General features: G+C 41.3%; 1 protein-coding gene across 2 annotated transcripts in view; it reads right to left on the bottom strand.

The window, feature by feature from the left end:
• Positions 1-20,227, bottom strand: part of C5H10orf67 (chromosome 5 C10orf67 homolog) — an 88,961-nt gene that overhangs the window by 12,824 nt on the left and 55,910 nt on the right. For both annotated transcript variants that reach the window (XM_090047321.1, XM_090047322.1), the window contains exons 10-13: positions 13,413-13,589; positions 11,448-11,539; positions 11,278-11,343; positions 985-1,072 (exon numbers count right to left, since the gene is read on the bottom strand). In XM_090047321.1, the coding sequence (XP_089903447.1) occupies positions 985-1,072; positions 11,278-11,343; positions 11,448-11,539; positions 13,413-13,589 (423 nt within the window). The remainder of the gene's footprint in view (positions 1-984; positions 1,073-11,277; positions 11,344-11,447; positions 11,540-13,412; positions 13,590-20,227) is intronic.

Here is a 20,227-nt window from a genome sequence, read left to right on the forward strand (position 1 = left end):
CCTGAAGCAAAAGGACATCAAAACACTGCCCTGACATCAAAATGCAAGCACCTCTGCTAATAAAAGTTTTTTTTTCTCTGGATAAACTCAACTGCCATGTAATAAATATGTTTAATAAACTCTCAAGTTCTATTTTACCAAAATTTCCACCTTAAGTGCTCGTCTAAATAGAATGTATCTATCCAATTCCCTAGAGTTACATTGTAAGAATACAATTTGTCTTGAATATAGGGCAGTAAGTATTTGTGCCAGGGCAGAAGTGGACCAGGGATTGAACTGTGATTCTTCTGAAATCTAGAGAATTGAGATTTAATTTAAGACTCAAAGGACTCATAAGATTGACCCTCTCAGTCTTTTTTTAATCCAAAGGCGAATTATCTGTGTGGGTACCTAGCTTAGATTACTTCCTCCTTAAGACATCTCAGCTGTAATGGCAGCTGTTTTGGAGGAGAAGAAAAGGCCAGAATTAAAACTTCTCTCACTCTGTCATCCCACCCACTTCTGTAAGAAGTTAATGGAGACTTAATGGCTCCTTGAAGACTGCTGTTCCTTAATGTGTTGTGACACAATGCAAATAACTCCCTGAGCAAAGGAGCTCCTTACCACCCCTTTCTTTCCTATATGGGTACCTTGGGCAAACTACAGTCATGCTCTTAGTTCTCAGATTAATTGAAGATTTTAAAATAGTATTATTTGTGGTGTACAAGACACTGTGATTTGCCTAAACTTGCCTCCCAACAAGAGCACCCATCCCTGAATTTCACCTACAATTATGTACATAATTAGTGTAAGCAACACGGAATTGTGAACGTGCAGATAAATATACACTATATTTCAAGCACTGCCTCATAAATTTTATACTGCTTACTTTCAAATTTGTCTGACTTTATGCTGTATTTAAAAAGTTGAAAGAATTTCCAACCCTCCCATCCTCTCCCAAACCACTAAAAGGAACAAAACAATTGCCTAGTTGTCTTTACATACTGTTTGACTGACGGTCGCATGGTTAAATGATGCTGACTGACGGTGTAGAGATTGCCTAAGAAACATCTCATTCTTAATGGCATGGAGGCTAAAAAAAAGGGACAATGTGTTAATTCAAATCATAAATATGCTTTTATAGAGATTATAAAATGTAGTGATTTAATATATTTTTGAATCGTTACAATGAATTAATTTTAAAATATTGTTATTGATTTTCAAAATATTAACTAGGAAAAAAATGAAGTAAAGTAACCTTTTTCTGACATAAGAAACTGGTTGCTACTTAATCTAGAGTTAAGCTGTACACAAAATATAGACCTTACAAGAGCCTCAACTTCTGGATTGTTTAAAAACATGGATTATAATTCCATGGCCACTGACTGGTAACTTGAACTATCTCATATATTTTGTAGGACTATTAAGATTACAGCTTGAGTTTTAAGGCATGTTCTTTAAAATCCTACTTATATCTGTAAGCACTCAGCACAACTCAGGTCTTCAGTTCAACTCTTTTCTTTTAAATTACATTTTAAAACTCTATTCTTTTAAATTTTGACCAGGAGTTCAAAAATACTGTGGCTAAGCTTCTCTCATTTAAGGGAACTGAGCAAGCCCCTTATTTGTATTTGTTGTCCTTCAGTGACTTCCTCCTCATCTCTGGACTCAGTTCAAAACTATTATTTCTCCTTTTCAAAAGTTGCTTGTCCTCTCTAATTTCATGTCCATTGACTTTTTAGCTAATTTACTCAGGTTACAAACAGATACTGCATTTGTCCTGGGAGGGAACTATTTTATCCTGGGACAAAGTTCAATCTTTCAGACATATGCCTGTTATTCAAGGACAACCCCACAAAAGAGTTCTTGGAATAAGAAGTGCTAACAGCTTGTACCACAACATTGTGAAGTGCATCTGAACAGTTGCTCCAAGATTGCATAATTAAATCAATGGCAGAAAAGCAGCAGTGTATGTAGCTGCTCACTAAACCCTGACTGGAAGACTGCTGTGTATATATGCCAATCCCGGGACAAACACAGGCACAACTTAACCCAAGACAAATGCAACATCTAGTTCCTCTAATTTTTTCTCTCTTGACCTTCTTCCTCAAATCATTACATAACCACTTCTCAGTGGTTTTGCATTCCAAAATTTTCATTTTGTTGTAGACTACAAATGACAGACTAAGAATGGCTTTATGTTTTACATTAAAGGTATAATGATGAATAAAAGTATAAATACAGTAACTTTTTTCTAGTATCTTAAGTCTTGTTTCATAAAAGAAAAAAACAACAATTCATAAAGAACATTTGATGATGATGAAAGACATCTTATTTTACTGATATAACCTATGATAGACTTTCAGGAACACAAATGAAAACAATAAAGGAAAGAAAAAAACTAGGTTGAAAGCAGCAATGAAAAGCTTCTGTGCATCCTATATTACTGAAGAAATAAACTACTGCATTTACTTGAATCTCAGACTACAATGAATTTAAGATGACCCCCCCAGTAATAAATCTTATAATTTTCTGTGTATACAATCTAATTATTGGAGGGTCATCTTTAATTTATCTCCCCATTGCTGCAGTGGGGTAGGCAGTGGGGGGTGGGAGGTATCAAGCATCTTGTCCCCTTCTTGTGCCTGCCCCCCCTTTACATTTCTGCCTCCTGCCTGTCCCTCGTTTCAGGCCCCTCCTTCCCTCATTGCTCCCCCTCCGTGCCCCTTCCCTCTCCTCTCTTTCCCTGCAGCCTCTGCTTCCCATCCCCACTGCTCCTTCTCCCAGCCTAGCTGGAACCCAAGGGGCACTTTTACATTTGTTCCTACTCAATTAATTGAGGCTGCTGGAGTGTTCTAATCAGAACGCTCCAACATGCTGCAGTGTCTCATGTATTCAGTGTCTCCACATTTTAAAATGGCTTGTTGAACAAGCTTTAGTTAAAGCACCCCTCCTGTGATTTTGAAATTTGGGATGCAGGATGCATGAGATGCTGCAGGTGTTTTAATTAGAGCGACTTCTGACAGCTGCTCTAATTAAAATGTCCCTCCTCCCCATCCCAGAGCACATGTACAGATGCCCCAAGAGTTTCCCTAACCTGTTGGTTAGGGCACTTTCCTGGGAAGTGGGTTTTAATACCCTCAAAATGAGGAGGGCCTAGACCCCAGGTCTCCTACTTCCCAAATTAGTACTCTAGCTATTAGGATATCAGACAAAAGGCAGATACTTCCACTTCCTGCTCCTCCTCTGCTACTGAACGGCAGGTATGTTTCCAGTGACTTTAGGTGCCTCCCCAACTGATTCAGGTTACAAAAGCACTTACGCAGGAATTAGTCACATTGCCAACTGATCTGGATCACTTCTGAGTATGTGCAGTTGCCCAAGCATAGGCACTTAGGGATGTTTCCAGGACAAAATGGAATCAATAATTAATCTATGCACATAGCCAGTTTTGCAGCTGCTGGAGTGGGGTTGATCTTAATCATTTTTTGTGGCTTGTTCCTCAGTATTCTGTTTAAATCCTATTTATGTGCCCACAAGGCCAGTCTGGTTTGGCATCCATGGCACTGATACTGTAATCGTGTAGAACTGAAAAATCTTTGAGGAATGCAACACTTGCACAGCTTCGTAATACAGCTCTTCACCTGTTTGAAATCTACTGAATTTTAACTCCAGTGTTCTAACACTCTATTTTAGCAGTGAAAACTGCCAGCTAATTTCTCAAAGTCCAGCTCAGTGCTGTACTTCAAACAGCTGTTAGGATTTTCAGTTTTTTTGCAAGGACTGCGTGCTACAGAAAAAAAACTTTTGAGATCTAAACATCCTAAAACGGTTCACATTTTAGAGTAAAAGAGGAGAAATTTACAATATTTTTCATTCTTCCTTCTGCATTTTCCTTCTTTCCTTCTGGTATTTATAAGTTTCTCCCTTTGATTATAAACTCTTGGGACTTGGGATTGTATCCTTAAATCAAAGGGATACATGCTATTTATATTTAGACACATATATTCCACTACTTAGGAACTAGTGTGTTAAGGTGATTAGAAAGGAGTACTAATTTGGTTGGAGTTTTAGGAAACAAACTTCAGTCAAACTGCTAGTCTGAGGAAAGGCTGTACAAATGGTGGCTCATGGGTTGCATGTAGCTCATGAGGGTTTAAATTGCATCAGATAACTTTTGAATTATGAACTTTTTGAGAGAGTTTTAAAAAAATGAAAACTTTGGAGATCTTCAGGCAGAGTCACAGAAGTGCTAAAATATTTTAACTATTTTAGAAATCAGGCCTAGTCAGCTCTGGGCTATTGCAACCAGCCAGTTTTGAAGCCTGATTAGATTGTTAGTAGCAGAAGAAATGTAAATAACCTCTCATCTACTGTGAAAATTAAGTGGAGAGATCTGTAAGAACAGCTTTATTAAATGAGGAAATTAAATGAGATGTGTAGGGCTAATTTGACTACCTTTTGCTAAGACCCATAAAACCACAAACAGAATTCTGAATGGGGTGGAGTAGAAAGAATCAAGTAAGCAATATACTACAGTCTGACTGTCTCAGTAGTCTTACCCTTTTCTGAATATACACCAACTGATTTTTAATGAATGTTAAGAATTATATATTTAGATGGGTTTTCAATTGGCTTTTATTACTTGCAAAAAGTTCTGCTTCAAGTTTTTTTTTCCCCTTTCCTTCTCGGGATATAGAGTCTTCAGTCCCAAAATCACCAGTCACGATCTTGCCCCAAGTCCTAGTGTCTGAAAAACCATTCTCTCTGATAACTATTTGGTGGGTTAATCAAAATAAAGTGTTGGTCCAATGATAGTTTCTAATGACGTAAAAGTGTCCTCATCTAAAAAATCTGCATCACAATTAATGCTATCTGGTTTCTTTCATGGCAGTCCTAGCAAATGGGTAAGGAAGTCTGTATTGCTATGTTGCTTGTGTCTGTAAATTAAACAGGTTTTCAGTTTCTAGTATTATGGTGACACTTTTCATGAGCATGAAAGTCACAAAATTGAAAAAGAATAAGACAACTGATAAGACTTAATATATAATTTATTTGATGGAAAAAAGTTAAAAAGTAACTACAAGTACAAATATGATAGATATTAATATTCGCAAAATACTTGCAGATACTTCATCCATTATAGGAATTAATTTGGCCACAAGAGGGCTCCCATATTTTACAGTTAAATGCAACAGAAACAGGAGCGTTATAAAGAATAATTGTAATTTATAAAATTAACAACATTGTGAAACTAAAACAAAGTGTGCTTTCCAGGCAGTCACATTTCCATGGGAAACAAAACAACATAAGGTTTCACTATGTGCAATACTTCAGTAAATTCAGAAGAAACTGAGGCAAAACAAGAAATTTCCTACAATCTGGCTATACAGCTCGCCATAAACAGAACATTTCATCAAACCAAATTAGTCTTTATGGTCTGAAAATAATTAGATTTAGATAAAAAGATAACACATTTACCTTCAACTGATTTAGATGCAATTTACTTTACTTTAATTGCCTCTGGTAGTTAGCCATATTATCCAGGCAGTAAGTGAAATTGCACCTCAAGTCAAATTTGAGATTGCACTCTTCTCTCTTTAACATAGCTTGGGTTATTAAAGAAAGACTTCAAAATGTTGGTAATACTGCCTTTATATCACCATTCTCGCAGGGTCTGTGGCTTTGGGGCAAGGCCCCTATACAGGCTGCCCATGCTGGGGAAGCCAGAATTTCTCAACTCCCAAGGCCAGGCCAGGGAGTTCCCAGCTCTTGGCTCAAGGCTCTAAATTGTGGCTCCACAGCAGGGAGTTTGGACATCTAAGAGCCCTGGTTAGTTGGATTCCCAGGCTACCTAATGCACAGCTAAGAAATCCTGGTGTGGCTGGCTGCCTAAGAATTGCAAATATGGAAGAAACCCTGGTCCTGGGGCAGCTCACACTGTGGGGATACTATTGAGTCAAAGACTTTTGGATCCAGTCCCTGGACTTCCAATTTCTAAATCACAGCTCCATAGGAGGAATCCTAGAGGCCTTGAGAGCCCAGTTAAGGGGTTCCTGGTTCCCAGGTTCCCTGCAGGAGACTGAGAATCTACTTTTGATTACTGGTGTGACTCTCTGGGAGTTCAGATTCCCAGCTTCATGGCAATGGGTCTGTTGAAAGTTTCTGGGTTAAGGTTAGAGGGGATAGCAACAAGGGTGATGCCGTAGTGGGTGTCTGCCATAGATCACCAGGCCAGTAGGATGAGGTAGATAAGGCTTTCTTCAGACAACTAGCAGAAGTTTCTAGATTACAGGCCCTGCTTCTCATGGGGGACTTCAATCACCCTGACATCTTCTGGGAGAGCAGTACAGCAGTGCGCAGGCAATCTAGAAAGTTTTTGGAGAGTGTTGGAGACAACTTCCTGGTGCAAGTGTTGGAGAGACCAGCTAGGGGCCATGTTATTCTTGATCTGATGCTCACAAACAGGGAAAAAATGGTGGGGGATGTAGAAGCAGATGGCAAGTTGGGCAGCAGTGGCCATGAGATGACTGAGTTCAGGATCCTGACAAAAGGGAAAAAGGAGAGCAGCAGAGTATGAAACCTGGACTTCAGAAAAGTTGACTTTGACTCCCTCATGGAACTGATGGGTAGAATCTCTTGGGAGACCAGTTTGAAGGGGAAAGGAGTCCAGGTGAGCTGGCTGTAGTTTAAAGCAACCTTACTGAGGGTGCAGGAACAAACCATCCCAATGTTTAGGAAGAAGAGCAAATATGGCAGGTGGCCAACTTGGCTTAGCAGAGAACTCTTCAGTGAGCTGAACCACAAAAGGGAAGCTTACAAGAAGTGGAAACTTGGACAGATGACTAGGGAGGAGTATAATAATATTGCTTGGGCATGCTGGGATGAAATCAGGGAGTGTTTATACTCGTGCTCCAGGGGTGAGGAGGAGGTGCTTTAATTAGAACGGCTCTAAGAGCTGCCGTAATTAAAGTGCCCAGAGTGTCACATATACCAGTGTCCCCACACTGAAAAATGGCAGCGGGGTGCTTTAACTAAAGCTCATCAAATGAGAAGAATTAACCAAGTCTGCTTCAATGTGCTGTAATTACAGCATGTCACAGCAGCCTTATTGCACATGTATAGGTGCCCAGAAAGACCAAAGCGGAACCGGAGTTACAGCTAAGCAGGGACATGAAAGGTAACAAGAAGGGTTTCTGTAAGTATATCAGCAACAAGAGGAAGATAGGGAAAGTGTGGGTCCCTTACTGAATGGGGGAGGCAGCTTAGTGACGGATGATGAGGAAAAGGCTGAAGTACTCTATGCCTTTTTTATCTCAGTCTTCACAGGCAAGGTCAGCTCCCAGACTGTTACACCAGGCAGCACAGTTTTGGGTGGAGGTGAGCAGCCCTCAGTGGTAAAATACCAGGTTCGGGACTATTTAGAAAAGATGAATGTGTACAAATTCATGGGGCTGGATGCAATGCTTCCAAGGGTGCTGAGGAAGTTGGCTGATGTCACTGTAGGGCTTTCAAAGACAATGGTCTTTGAAAACTTGCGGCGACTGGGGGGAGTCCTGGACAATGGGAAAATATAGTGCCCATCTTGAAGGAAGGGAAGGAGGAGGATCCATGGAACTAGGCACTCCCCTCATCTCAGTCCCTGGAAAAATCATGAAGCAGGTCCTTAAGCAATCCATTTTTAAGCAGTTGGAGGAGAAGAAAGTGATCAGGAACAGTCAACATGAATTCACCATGGGCAAGTCATGCCTGACGAACCTGACTGCCTTCCATGACTGGCTCTGGGGAAAGTAGTGGATGCGATATACCTTGACTTAAGTAAGGTTTTTGATACCATCTCTCAAGCATTCTTGCAAGCAAGTTAAAGAAATATGGGTTGGATGAATGGACTGTAAGGTGGATAGAAAACTGGTGGATTGTCAGGCTCAACAGGTAGTGGTCAATGGCTCTAAGTCTATTTGGCAGCCAGTATCAAGTGGAGTGCCCCAGGGGCCAGCCCTAGGGCTGGTTTTGTTCAATATCTACATTAATGATCTGGAAGATGGGATGCAGTACACCCTCAGCAAGTTCTCAGATGACACCAAGCTGGGGGGAGTAGTAAATATGTTGGAGGGTAGGGCTAGGATTCAGAGTGACCTCGACAAATTGGAGGATTGGGTCAAAAGAAATCTCATGAGGTTCAGCAAGGACAAGTTCTAAGTCCTGCACTTAGGATGGAAGAATCCCATGTACTTGAGGAAGGCCTTTGACATGGTTTCCCACCACATTCCCTAAAAAAAAACTTGGTGACTGAGGCATTGATGCCTACACAGTCAGATGGGTGGCAAATTGGCTAGATGGCTGTACCCAGAGAGTGGTGGTGGATGGGTCATTTTCAACTTGGAGGGATGTGGGCAGTGGAGTGAGTCCCCAAGGTCTCTGTCATGGGGCCTGTACTGTTCAAAATCTTTATCAGTGATCTGGATGTGGGTGTGGAATGCACGCTGTCCATATTCACTGATGACACCAAGTTGTGGGGTGAGGTGGGCACACTTGAGGGAAGGGATAGGATCCAGCTAGATCTAGACAAATTACAGAGGTGAGTGGATGAGAATAGGATGGAATTCAATGCAGACAAGTGCAAGGTGCTGCATCTAGGAAAAAGGAACCAGCAACCAACCTATAGGCTGGGGAACACCCTTCTTGTCAACACGGTGGCAGAAAGGGATCTTGGAGTCATTGTTGACTCCAGGATGAACATGAACCGCCGAAGTGAGGAAGCAGTCAGTAAGGCTAACTGCAACTTGTTATGCATCTACAGATGCATCACAAGCAGGTCCAGGGAGGTGATCCTTCCCCTATATTCAGCATTGATCAGGTCATGGTTGGAGTACTGTGTCCAGTTCTGGGTGCTGCACTTCAAAAGGGATGTAGCTAGCATTGAGAGGGTCCAGAGAAGGGCCACTTGCATGGTCAAGGGGCAGCGGGGTAGGCCCTACAAAGAGAGGCTAAAGGCCCTGAACCTATTCAGCCTCCACAAGAGAAGGATGAGAGGGGATCTGGTGGCCATTTACAAACTCACCAGAGGGGACCAGCGGGAATTGGGGGAGGCTCTGTTCCCCCGGGCACCACCGGGGGTTACTAGGAATAACGGCTACAAACTGTTAGAGAGAAGGTTCAGGCTGGACATCAGGAGACATTACTTTACAGTTAGGGCTGCCAGGATCTGGAATGGGCTCCCAACTGAGGTGGTACTCTCTCCTTCCTTGGGGGTCTTTAAGAGGAGGCTGGACAGGTATTTGGCTGGGGTGATATGACCCTGGCACCTGTTCCTGGCCAGGCAGGGGGTCGGACCTGATGATCTGTTAAGGTCCCTTCTGACCCTAAGTACTATGATACTATGATGTATCCCTACAGGCTTGGGACCAACTGGTTAAGCAGCAGCTCTGCAGAAAAGGATCTGGGGGTTATAGTGGACAATAAGCTGAAGGTAAGTCAACAGTGTGCCCTTGTTACCAAGAAGGAAAACAGCATACTGGGCTTCATTAGTAGAATTGTTGCCACCATAGGTGATGCATAGGAGGAGCATGGAGGGGCACGTGCCCCCCTGAGATTGACCCCCGATGGCCAGTGCCCCCCCTGAGATTGTGGGGGTGCTGAGAGAAGTGCTGGTGGGTCTTCCAGGTTTGCCACTGGTACTGCCACGGGCAGTGGTGATCGGCTGCTGCAGGACCCCCCCAGTTGGTGATCAGTTGCTGGTGCCCCGCCAGTATCAGGAGGCATCAGTTGCCCATAGTTACCAGCAGATCGAGAGAAGTAATTATTTCCCTCTATTCTGCACTGTTGAGGCCAAATCTGGAGTACTGTGTCCAGTTTTGGGCCCCTCACTATAGAAAGGATGTGGACAAGTTGGAGAGAGTCCAGCAGAGGGGCAATGAAATGGTTAGGGGTCTGGGGCACATGACTTATGAGGAGAGGCAGAAGGGACTGGGTTTATTTAGTCTTCAGAAGAGAGGACTGAGGAGGGATATGATAGCAGCCTTTAACTACCTGAAGAGTGGTTTCAAAAAGGATGGAGATAGTCTGTTCTCAGAAGTAGTAGATAACAGAACAAGGAGCAATGATCTCAAGTTTCATCAAGGGAAGTTTAAGTTGGATATTAGGAAAAGCCTTCTCAGTAGGAGGGTGGTGAAGCACTGGAACAGGTTATCTAGAGAGGTGGTAGAATCTCCTTTCTTGGAGGTTTAAGATCCGGCTCGGCAAAGTCTCGTCTGGAATGATCTAGTGGGGGATGGTCCTGCTTTTTGCAGGGGGTTGGACTAAATAACCACCTGAGGTCCCTTCCAACCCTAATTTTCTATGATTCTATGATATAATTAGAGGAGATTAAATTAATCTTTGGAATAATATTTATATCCCTAGTCCATAAGTTATGAAAATATAGCCAGATTAGATATTTAGATATCAGACGAGGCATTTTCCATGTTTAACCCCAATGCTGAGTGGATAGGGCATATATGCTCAGGAAGTGGGAGGCATGACTTTCCAGCACAGTGTTATAACCAGAAACTACCTTAGGTACTATCCAGTTTCTTCTCCAGTCCTTTTTTCGAAGCTGAGCCAATGCACCTTATATTTAATAGTCATTGGCTAAAATGGATACAGAGCAATGCAGAGATGAAATCTCTACCATATTGGGAATCAGAAAGTCCCCGATTTACACATGTGCATCCACAATGAGTCCACATATATGCCTTGCCAGTGTGCAACTTACTGTGCATAATCAGAGTATGTGGGCATGTTTACATACCAACACCACAGGGTTAACAGAATTTCAACTTGTGCATAGGTGCCAAAAAACACTCGTGGCCAGAAAAATGCCATCTGGGCACCAAAGAGAAACAGAAATATACCCTAAGATTCTGTAATAGGCTTAATAATGTAATATGACAGACAGTGGTAAATAATGCATATCTTAATGACAATGATTTTAGAAACAGATTATTATTATTATTATATCTTCATGGTTCCTCAACTGTCTTGATTAATATTAAACTAATTATAAAAATTTGCCTGCCTCTAAAGAGGGCTGGCAAATTACAACCAGGTCAGCATTATGTTATCCAAACAGTTACTTATTTCTTTTTATTCAGTTTCTGTTCATTTCAAGACCACTCCATGCAAGGCAAATGTCTGGGTAACCATATTAAATTATACTTTGCTATACGTGAAATAGATATATACCTTTATTTTTTAACTTACAGTGTAGGCAAAATTAAGAACTATTTTATTAATATGATTAATGCTGTAATACTATACCTTTTCTTTAGGATTTCAAATTTCTTTGCCCAACTTCGGTTGACTTGTTCAACTTCCTTTTTAAGACTGAAATGCAAAAGGAGAGAAAGAGAAAGAAAATAAAAAGGAAAAAAGGTTAAAATATGTGCAGAATTCCTAAACGAGTATGTCTGAAAATTTCTGACCAATACCTTTCTATGTGTTGCCTCTCTCGACCTTCAGACTTTCTCAGCTTCTCAATTTCAGCAAGCAATGCTCTCTTTTCATCTCCCTTTTCAATTATCTTTTCAATATGTTACAAAAAATAAATAGAAGTATTATTCATTTTGTATGTATAATATGAAAAAAAAAAAGTATAAAGTTTTGTTCTTGGTATCAGTTTTCCTATTTTTGGTTAGTCAAAAGGCAGGGCAGTGACCCTAAATAGACCCTAAATATCTACAGACACCTTATAGACTGTGTCTATAACCTTGGGCTAATGTAGCTAACTACTTCTCTCTATTTTTGGTTGTTAGGGTCAGAAAATAATGTGTTTCAAGAAATTAGTTCAAGATACAAAATCTTCTAACTCTGTAAGTCGGTAGTTCAGAGTTATCCCTGGTCTGGAGTACCCAAGAATAATTAATGTTTGACAGCTGTTTGGTGGCCTATACTGTATAATACAGATCACAGAACAAACAAGAATATCTTACTCTTATCCTATATGTCATATGTATTGATCATGCTTGACTGTGAGGGATCGCCATTGTCAATGTGCCATATTTGCCAGATTCTGATTCCACTGATATCAAAATGGTAAAGTACCTATTGCCTTGAAAGACAGATCAAGACCCCAAATCTTAAATTCTTCAGGGGAAGGATGGTGTTGTCCAGTCACAAATGTATGGTCTAGTAATAGAGTACAGAACTGAATTAATGATTCTTAACTCTACTCCTGATTCTGAAAGGCGCTGCTACTGTGGAGGAGAGCACTGAGCCCCGCGCAGCGCAGGGGCTGTGTGACCTGGCAGAAGCTTGTGCAGGGAGGCTCCACTGAGGAATAAAAAAAAGTCGTGAGGAGCCTGATATATATATATATTTCCTCCCAGAGCCTGCCTGCCCACCTGAGCTGCGCAGGACCCGGTGCTTCACTATGTGGCAGTGGCAACCCCTGGGTACCACCCAGCCACTAGCAGCCCACCCAGGTGGTCCCAGGGGATGCTGCAGCTATGGAGGGAAGCACCAGGCTCTACGCAGCTCAGGCAGGCAGGCAGGCAGACTCTGGGAGAAAAATAAAAATCAGGCTCCTTGCCACTTTTTTCCACGCCCCCCCAGTGAAGGCTGACTGCACAAGATACCACTGGGTTGCACAGCCCCTGAGCTGCGCAGGATCTGGTACCCTTTGGGGTAGTGGTACCCTCTGGGACTGCCCGGGCCGGTGCTAGTGACTGAGTACCATCTGGGGGGTGCTGCTGACATGGAGGGAAGGACTGGGTTCCTTGCAGCTCAGAGACCACTCGGCCCAACAGCAGCTTGTCACCCCCACCACGAGAAAGGTAGGTAGGCTACAACACCATCCCCACTGCCTTCTTGCCGCTTGGGCCTGCCTGGGAACAAGCTGGCTTGCCCCTGGGGCAGAGCAGCAAGGTGGCAGAAAGGTGTCTTGTGTGCTGGCAGTGGGAGAAGGTGGCAGGGACAGCACATGGGCACTGGAAACCTGCCAAGCCTGAGCTTCCCCGAGCACGTTGGCTTCTTGTGCTCTGTGCACTGTTGCGCTTTGTTACATAGCAAACTAAAATACCTCAGATGGGTTTTTCCTTTCTACATAACAAAGCCATTTAAAGAGAAATATGCCACCAAACATGAACATCATCATAAAATTAAAGCGGAATATGTCACCAAACGTGTAAATAGCAATGCCATTAAAGCGGTGCAAAATGGCAATTGAGGTGCTTTAAAGGCCAATTTTATCGCATGTACAAGCACCTTTTGTATTTAAAGTACTGAGAGATCCTTGGATGAAAGTGGCCACCAAAATGCAAAATATTATTATTATAGCAACTGAAAGCTTAAATAGGCAATCATTCTGTTTGGTCCATACACTGGCATCAAAGGACTGGACATGACAATCCAATGTTTACAGAGAATTTGTTGGATTACAATAATAAAAACTCTACCTTCTCACTAGGAGTCTTCTTTGGTTTCTTGCTTATTAGCCCCTTTTGAGATTCTCCTTTTTGTGGTTCTCTCTTTTGCAGTTCTTTTTTCTCAAGAGACACTATATTTTCATGTTCACTTTCCACTACTTCCTTCAGCTGTTTTGTGTCTTTTTCTTCTACTTGCAATGCTGCAGTCTGAGAAGTAAAGAAACTGACATGAATATACACACTATAAAAACCAGTTTTACTTGCACTATATCACAGTAACTGCTACAGCTACTGAACAACATACAAAAAACTAGAACTCTTGGTTCCAAAATGATGCCTTTTATTAGACCAACTGGAAAATGACAAGAAAACTGTCCTTTTCTGCAAGCTTTCAGGATCGAAGTCCCTTCATCAGGCTCTGGGAAGACTGTAGATGGTACAAGATGGTAAAAAGTCCCCATAGGTAGGAAATAAACTTCATTTTTGCACACAGGGAGCTGAAGATGGAATTCTGTCCCTTTGGGTCCAGCTACTGAACATGCATTCACATATTCATTGTACTTTATACATTTATAGTATATTCTCAGGTAAACAAAATACTAGCTTCAAAATCATTAAATGGTATACCTAAATTGAAACAACGCTAACCTGTTCTTCCCCACTTTTTGCAAAAGTTTATCTATATTACAATATTTACGTCTGTAAATTAATATTATATTAATACAGTGGCAGTGCAGCTTAACAAAGACCAAACAGTTTTATGAAAATGCATACATACAAATCCCAGGAAACAATTCATTTCTGTTATACCACTGCAAAAGTCTATATACCTATACAAGAGATGACTCTAGTCCACCAGGTGTATTATCTGACCTGTTTAAATTGAACTTTCAGCTACCATTTGCATATTATACTGATGTGGAGAGGGAACTTTTCCCTTTCAACATCAGGCTATTATTTTGTTTTGTCAGCTGCTGATACATTCCACGTTCTCTGGAATACACATATGTGGTATCTATGTGGTTCACTGATAGATATAAATACTAGAAAGATAAAGAATAGATAGTGAAGATAAATTGCAATATCAGGTTCTTTTTAAATAAAGAAAAACAGTTTAATGAAAATATTGTAAAAAATTGCAAATTAAATTAACTGTAAAGATTAATTATAAAATGACTGATCAACAATTGTAGGTTCTGCCTGCACTGGCTTTTTACTTATGCAACCCTCAGCCTCACTGCAGCTAAACTACAGTAAATGAAGAATCGGTAAAAAAAAAAAAAAAAGTATCAGGTTTGCTCTAATCAGAAACATACTGGACCAGGTCTTGGGCTTTGCTGCATTGGAGGAAAGTGGCTTTAAAGCCAAGGGGTTTGGCCTCCAAAAGATTTCTCTTATTCAGGTGAATTCTCTTGTACTAATCCTCTTTCTGTCAGCAACAACGAACATAGCTGGATAAAAAAGAAGATGGCTATAGATTCTCTGCTTGATAAAGGGAACTGTTAGGACCTTAACTAGTAGAACATTCCCTATGGAGAAGCAGTGTCCAGGACACCCTAGCAGCCGTAAAAATGGTTGAATGGCTATGGCTGTGCCACCTTATCTAATCTTGGGAGACGAAAGTCAAGATTTTCATGCAAAGTCATGGAGTCTGTTTTTAAGAAACTTTTGTTATTTTAAGTCACTTAGATTTCATACATTTCTTTTTTTAAAACTTCCTTTTTTAAATAAGTCTATTCATTCCACCTCCATAATATAATATACAACCACCTGCACCAGGTGTTAATTTATATTCCTTTTACCTTTGACACTTTCTTTCTCCTGATCTTATTGCTTTTACCAAAATCTCTTCACGTCTATGCCTCACAGACAACCTTCTGGCCAAAGAGGATTGGAACAAACCTCTCTGAAGTGTGTGAAAGTCAATCGTAAACTGATTAAAAGTATAACTTTTGATTTATTTGTGAAACTCCCTCTTTATCCATAGTAAAGTTGATTAGGGAAGTAGTCGTGGTCAATACACTTTGACCAGAAAGAATTAAGAAAAAATTTCACTAACACTAGACACATGATTGACAATTGTTCCAAGAAGCAGCCACCACTTGGTGTAACCATTCACAATCCTATTATCTTGTCTTCCCATTTTGTTCTCCTAAAATTCCCAAATGTATCATTTCTACTAATTACTTTCGGTCCCATATGTCATTAAAAAAATTATGTACACAAGCAAACAAACAAGCAAACAAACAAACAGATAAATGTCATGACCTCCTTAGGTTAAAGTTAACAAAGAAGTTTCTGCCTCCTAATGATCTATTCAACTGAACCCTGGTCAGCAGCATAACTAAGAGTGGGCTAAATGGGCACTCACCCTAGACGCCAAGTTAGGATGGGTACCAGAATTGCCTCCCACCCACCTAGAGTCCATGCCCTGGCAGCAAGAGCAGCCCTATGGCTTTACCCATGCCAGGAACTCCAAAACAATTGCTGGTGGCTGCTGCTATTTTAAGAGCAACAGCCAGGGTGGGCACAGCACATGGTGGCAATGGCGGCTGCAGCTCAGTCGGGGACTGATTTGGAGCTCCCAATATGTGTAAACCACAGGGCTGCTGTTGTTGTCACAGCACGCCCTGCCTCTCAGAACATGTGCATACCCCCTGCTCTCCCACAGGGTTTGCCTAGGGCTCCATCTCTACTTATTTTGACTCTAACACTGACTAGTTGTTTGATAGCTTTTAACCACAGAATCATAATAAGGTTGGAAGGGAGGTCATCTAGTCCAAACCCTACTCAAGGCAGGAGCATCCCTGACTAAACCTTCTCAAATGTTTGTCTAACCTGCACTCAAAAATGTCCAAGGATGGAGATTCCTCTCTGGGTAGTCTATTCAAATATTTAACCACCCTCACAGTGAGAAAGTTCTTCCTAATATTCAACCTAAATTTCTTTTTCTGCAATTTAAAACTTGCTCTTTGTCTGGTACACTGCACCCTACTACTGAAAGCAGTCTATCTCCACCCCCATATAATGGCCGTTTAGGTATTTGAAGCCAGTTATCAAATCCCCACTCAGTCATTTCTTCTCCAAACTAAATAATCTTAATTTTTTTTCAGCTTGCCCTCAGAAGTCACATTTTCCAGGCCCACGATTATGCTTATTCCTGTCTATTGGACTTTGTCCACATTTTTTTTGAAGTGCTAAATACAGCGGGAAAATCACTTCTCTTGATTTACTAGTGATGATCCTGTTAAGGCCACCCACAATGTTACTGGCCTTTTTTTGCAACAAGAACACACTGTTGGCTCATATTTAGTTTATAGTCCATGATGACTACTGGGTCGTTTTCTGCAGATCATCCAGACTGTATTTGTGTATGTGATCATTCTGTCCCAAGTGCAAGACTTTGTAATCCTCCATGCTGAATTCCATCCAATCAATTCTGGACCATTCTTAATCCTACCTTGACCAGAGCATCTATGACACCACCCAACTTGGTGCCATTTGCTAAATGGGCATGCGGCCTCATCATCCAAATCATTAATGAAGATATTAAACAATACCAGGACAGACCAACTTGCCTTTTTCTTTCTACCCAGTGTAAGTAGGGCAAAAGTTTTATGTGCCTACAATTTTGTTTTATATTAAATATTATTATATTAAGTATTGTTCAAATGAGGGAACATCCCTTACTGAAGGAACATCCCTTAACCATAAGCTATTTGAAGGTTCTCTACTGGGAGCAATCAACAACAGTACTTGGTACAGATGCATGGTCTTTAGACTACCTAGACACACAACCATCTGTCATGATAGCATGGTGCTTCTTTGCAAATGGGTCGGATCCTTGCCTGAGGGCATTAGGTTCCACACAGTGTTAGTTTAGATGAACAGTTTGGATAACACTACAAGGGCCATCTGTTCTACGGAAATCCTTTCTGTGTCTCAACAATGAAGTATTGGCAGCACATAACTCAATATACTTGTCTATTTATGAGTCTTTATGCAGTAGGATTTGTTAAGGGCATGTTACTTCACACTTGTAGAGAAGGGTTAGCAGAAATACCATATTTTATTCAAATACTTTTATTTAATAGGCTACTGAATTATTACAGATAAAAATCAGTTCAGTATTTAGCAGAGGAAATAATTCATTGCAGATTAGATAAGCATGGTCAAAACAACTCTGCATCTCAGGCAATATATAAAGACACTGAATCTTCCTTTAAAGCTTTCTAAGGAAGTCTATCATCTCCTGGAAATGGAATTATTTATCCTACAGACCAAGATCACAAAATGTAACTACGGTGAGAGAATCTGGACTATCAAGAACCAAAAAAGCCCCTCCTGTTCTTTACCACAATGCACACCAACTTCCTCCTTTGCAACAACACTCCTATTTTTAGAAAAGTGGTTTTATACATTTTGGGCATGTCTACATGTGACACTACACTGTTGTAGCAATGTGCTATGGAGACATTACGTCCACGGGTGTCTACATGTGACCGGCAGCTACTTTGCCGTAATGGTGCACTTTCCCATTGTGGTGTGCTCCTCCATTATAGTGTGCCACTACGGCAAAGTATCTGCTAGAAATAACCATGCGCCAAGCATATGGCACAGTATGGTCAGTTACTGCACCATGCTTTAGTACTTCCAAAAGAAAGTACTAAAGCACAGAGCAGTAATATTGCCATAGGGCCCTTCAATTATTTAATTACTAATAAAAACTTTTAACAACTAAAATATGGCCCATGGGCAGATCCAGGATGTTGAAATGGGGGGAGTATGGAGGCAGTGACTGATAATACAGGGGTGACTCCACCTTCAATCCTACCTTCCCCCTTCTTAGAATGAGCAGACCATGCCATGGGAGCAGCAGCTGGAGACTTTTTAAAGTTCTTGAGTCAGGTAAGAATCCCCCTACCCCATTGCACACTCTTCACACCTCTTTTTTTCCTCTCTGTGTTCAGTAGCACATCTCCTCCCTCTTCCCTCCTATTCGCCCCCTCACCTGCCTACCACTGCTGTAGTCCCTGCTATTTCCAGCTGCCAAAGGGGCAGGACAGAGCTCTAGAGCCATTCTTGTCCTGCTGCAGCCAGGCTATGTAAGAAGCTGGGCTCAACGGCAGCAATAGGCAGCATAGGCACTGACTCTGTAGGTGCTCTAAGGCTCAAGCACTCACAGAAGATTTAGCATGTGCTCAGCACCCATGGAGCTGCTTCCAGATGTTTAAAAACAAAAAAAAGTGCTTTACTGGAAGAAGCAGTGCATGACTTCAACCAAGCTCTGCAGCACCTGTAAAGATTAGGCACTTCAGCAGGGCTTTTTGGCACTTTTAGCTAAACCTTATTCAATCAGCTATTAGATAAAAGCGACAAAAAAGCCCAGCTAAAATGCCTGATCTTTATAGATGCTGCAGAGCCGGGTAGCAGTAACGTGTTACCTCTTCTGGGAATGCACAGGGCTTGGCATGGGAACACAATGAGTTAAAGGAAAAGTGATGTTTCATTATTTATTTATTTTTATGCCTGCAAGCATCCACCAGCAAGAAAAAAAAGTTGGCATCTATGGCAGGCCCCCTGCCTGTTCCTCCCCGAGCAGGGGGAACAGGCAGGGAGGAAGAACACACCCATTGCCAATGCTGTCCCCAGATGAGCCTGGCTCTTCATGCAGCCAAGCTGGAGTAGAAAAGGAGTGGCTCTGGAGCTCCTATCCATTGCCAGAGCAGATGGAGACAGTGGGGATAGTGACACCAGTAGGTGTGGGAGGGGAAGAGATGTGCTGCTGAGCCTGGAAGGGAAAGAGGATGGAATTCTTTACCTGCCTCAGAGACTTAAAAAGTCTCCAGCTTCTGTTTCTATGGCATGGTCTGAAAGGAGCATACAACCATGCCAATGTACTCTCTCTGGATATTCCCCTGGTGTGACCAAAGGCATTATATAGTTTTGTAGTTGACTGTGATTTCCCACACAGACAGATACACACACAACTACTCCTCTCTACAGCAGCAGTAAAACTAGTTTTTAGGCATTTGGTGTCATTACCAGAAAGAGAAAGGCAGTTAACTGAGTTACAATGAAGTCGGGCAGGAGGCGGGGCAGGGTGACACCTTAGAGACTAACTGGTTCAGGGAGACATAAACTTCCATAGGCAACAACTTACTTTTATCAGGTGCATACTTCTGAATACCTCAGATGATGAACTAGAGTGTCACCGATGAATACTTAAACCTCTCTGAACCAGTTAGTCTCTACGATGCCGTTCTGTCTTGCCTTGTGCCTGAGTTACCTGAAAAGAGGTGGGAAAAAAGAGAGAGAAGAAAGGCCATGCAAAAATCCAAGTTTTTTTGTAGCCCAAAAAGAAGGAATTAAATACTTGGCTCCTTTTGCTCCATCCTGCCCTGAATGGACAAAATACCACAAAATATTCCATAACATAAAATCTTTTATTGGCAAAAAAGACTAAAGAAACTGGTCTTTCCATATACAATTAAATGTGTGCAATGCTATTCTTCTTTCATATATCTCTAATTGTCTATGCTAGGACCTGATTTTGAGTAAAACTAATTTGCCTATACAGTATCACTGTAACACAGGAATCCTATTATTTTCAATATCTTCTTCCATAACAAAGGAGATTTTCTTGTGTAAATATTATTCCTATATATACACACATCTTTAGAAAATCTATGAAATGAACACAGGTGTCCAGAGCTTGTTCTCCCTAGAATAAATTACTCAACCAAATTTCAGCCATAGTGTAAACACTGGACAAAATATCAGCTAACATTTTGTGTGTGCTTAACGCTGATAGTAGATTGTTTCCTTTAAGTTTACTGAATGTA

The sequence above is a fragment of the Crocodylus siamensis genome, chromosome 5 (genome assembly GCF_052110815.1).
Source record: "Crocodylus siamensis isolate JL-2025a chromosome 5, ASM5211081v1, whole genome shotgun sequence".
NCBI lineage: Eukaryota > Metazoa > Chordata > Crocodylia > Crocodylidae > Crocodylus > Crocodylus siamensis.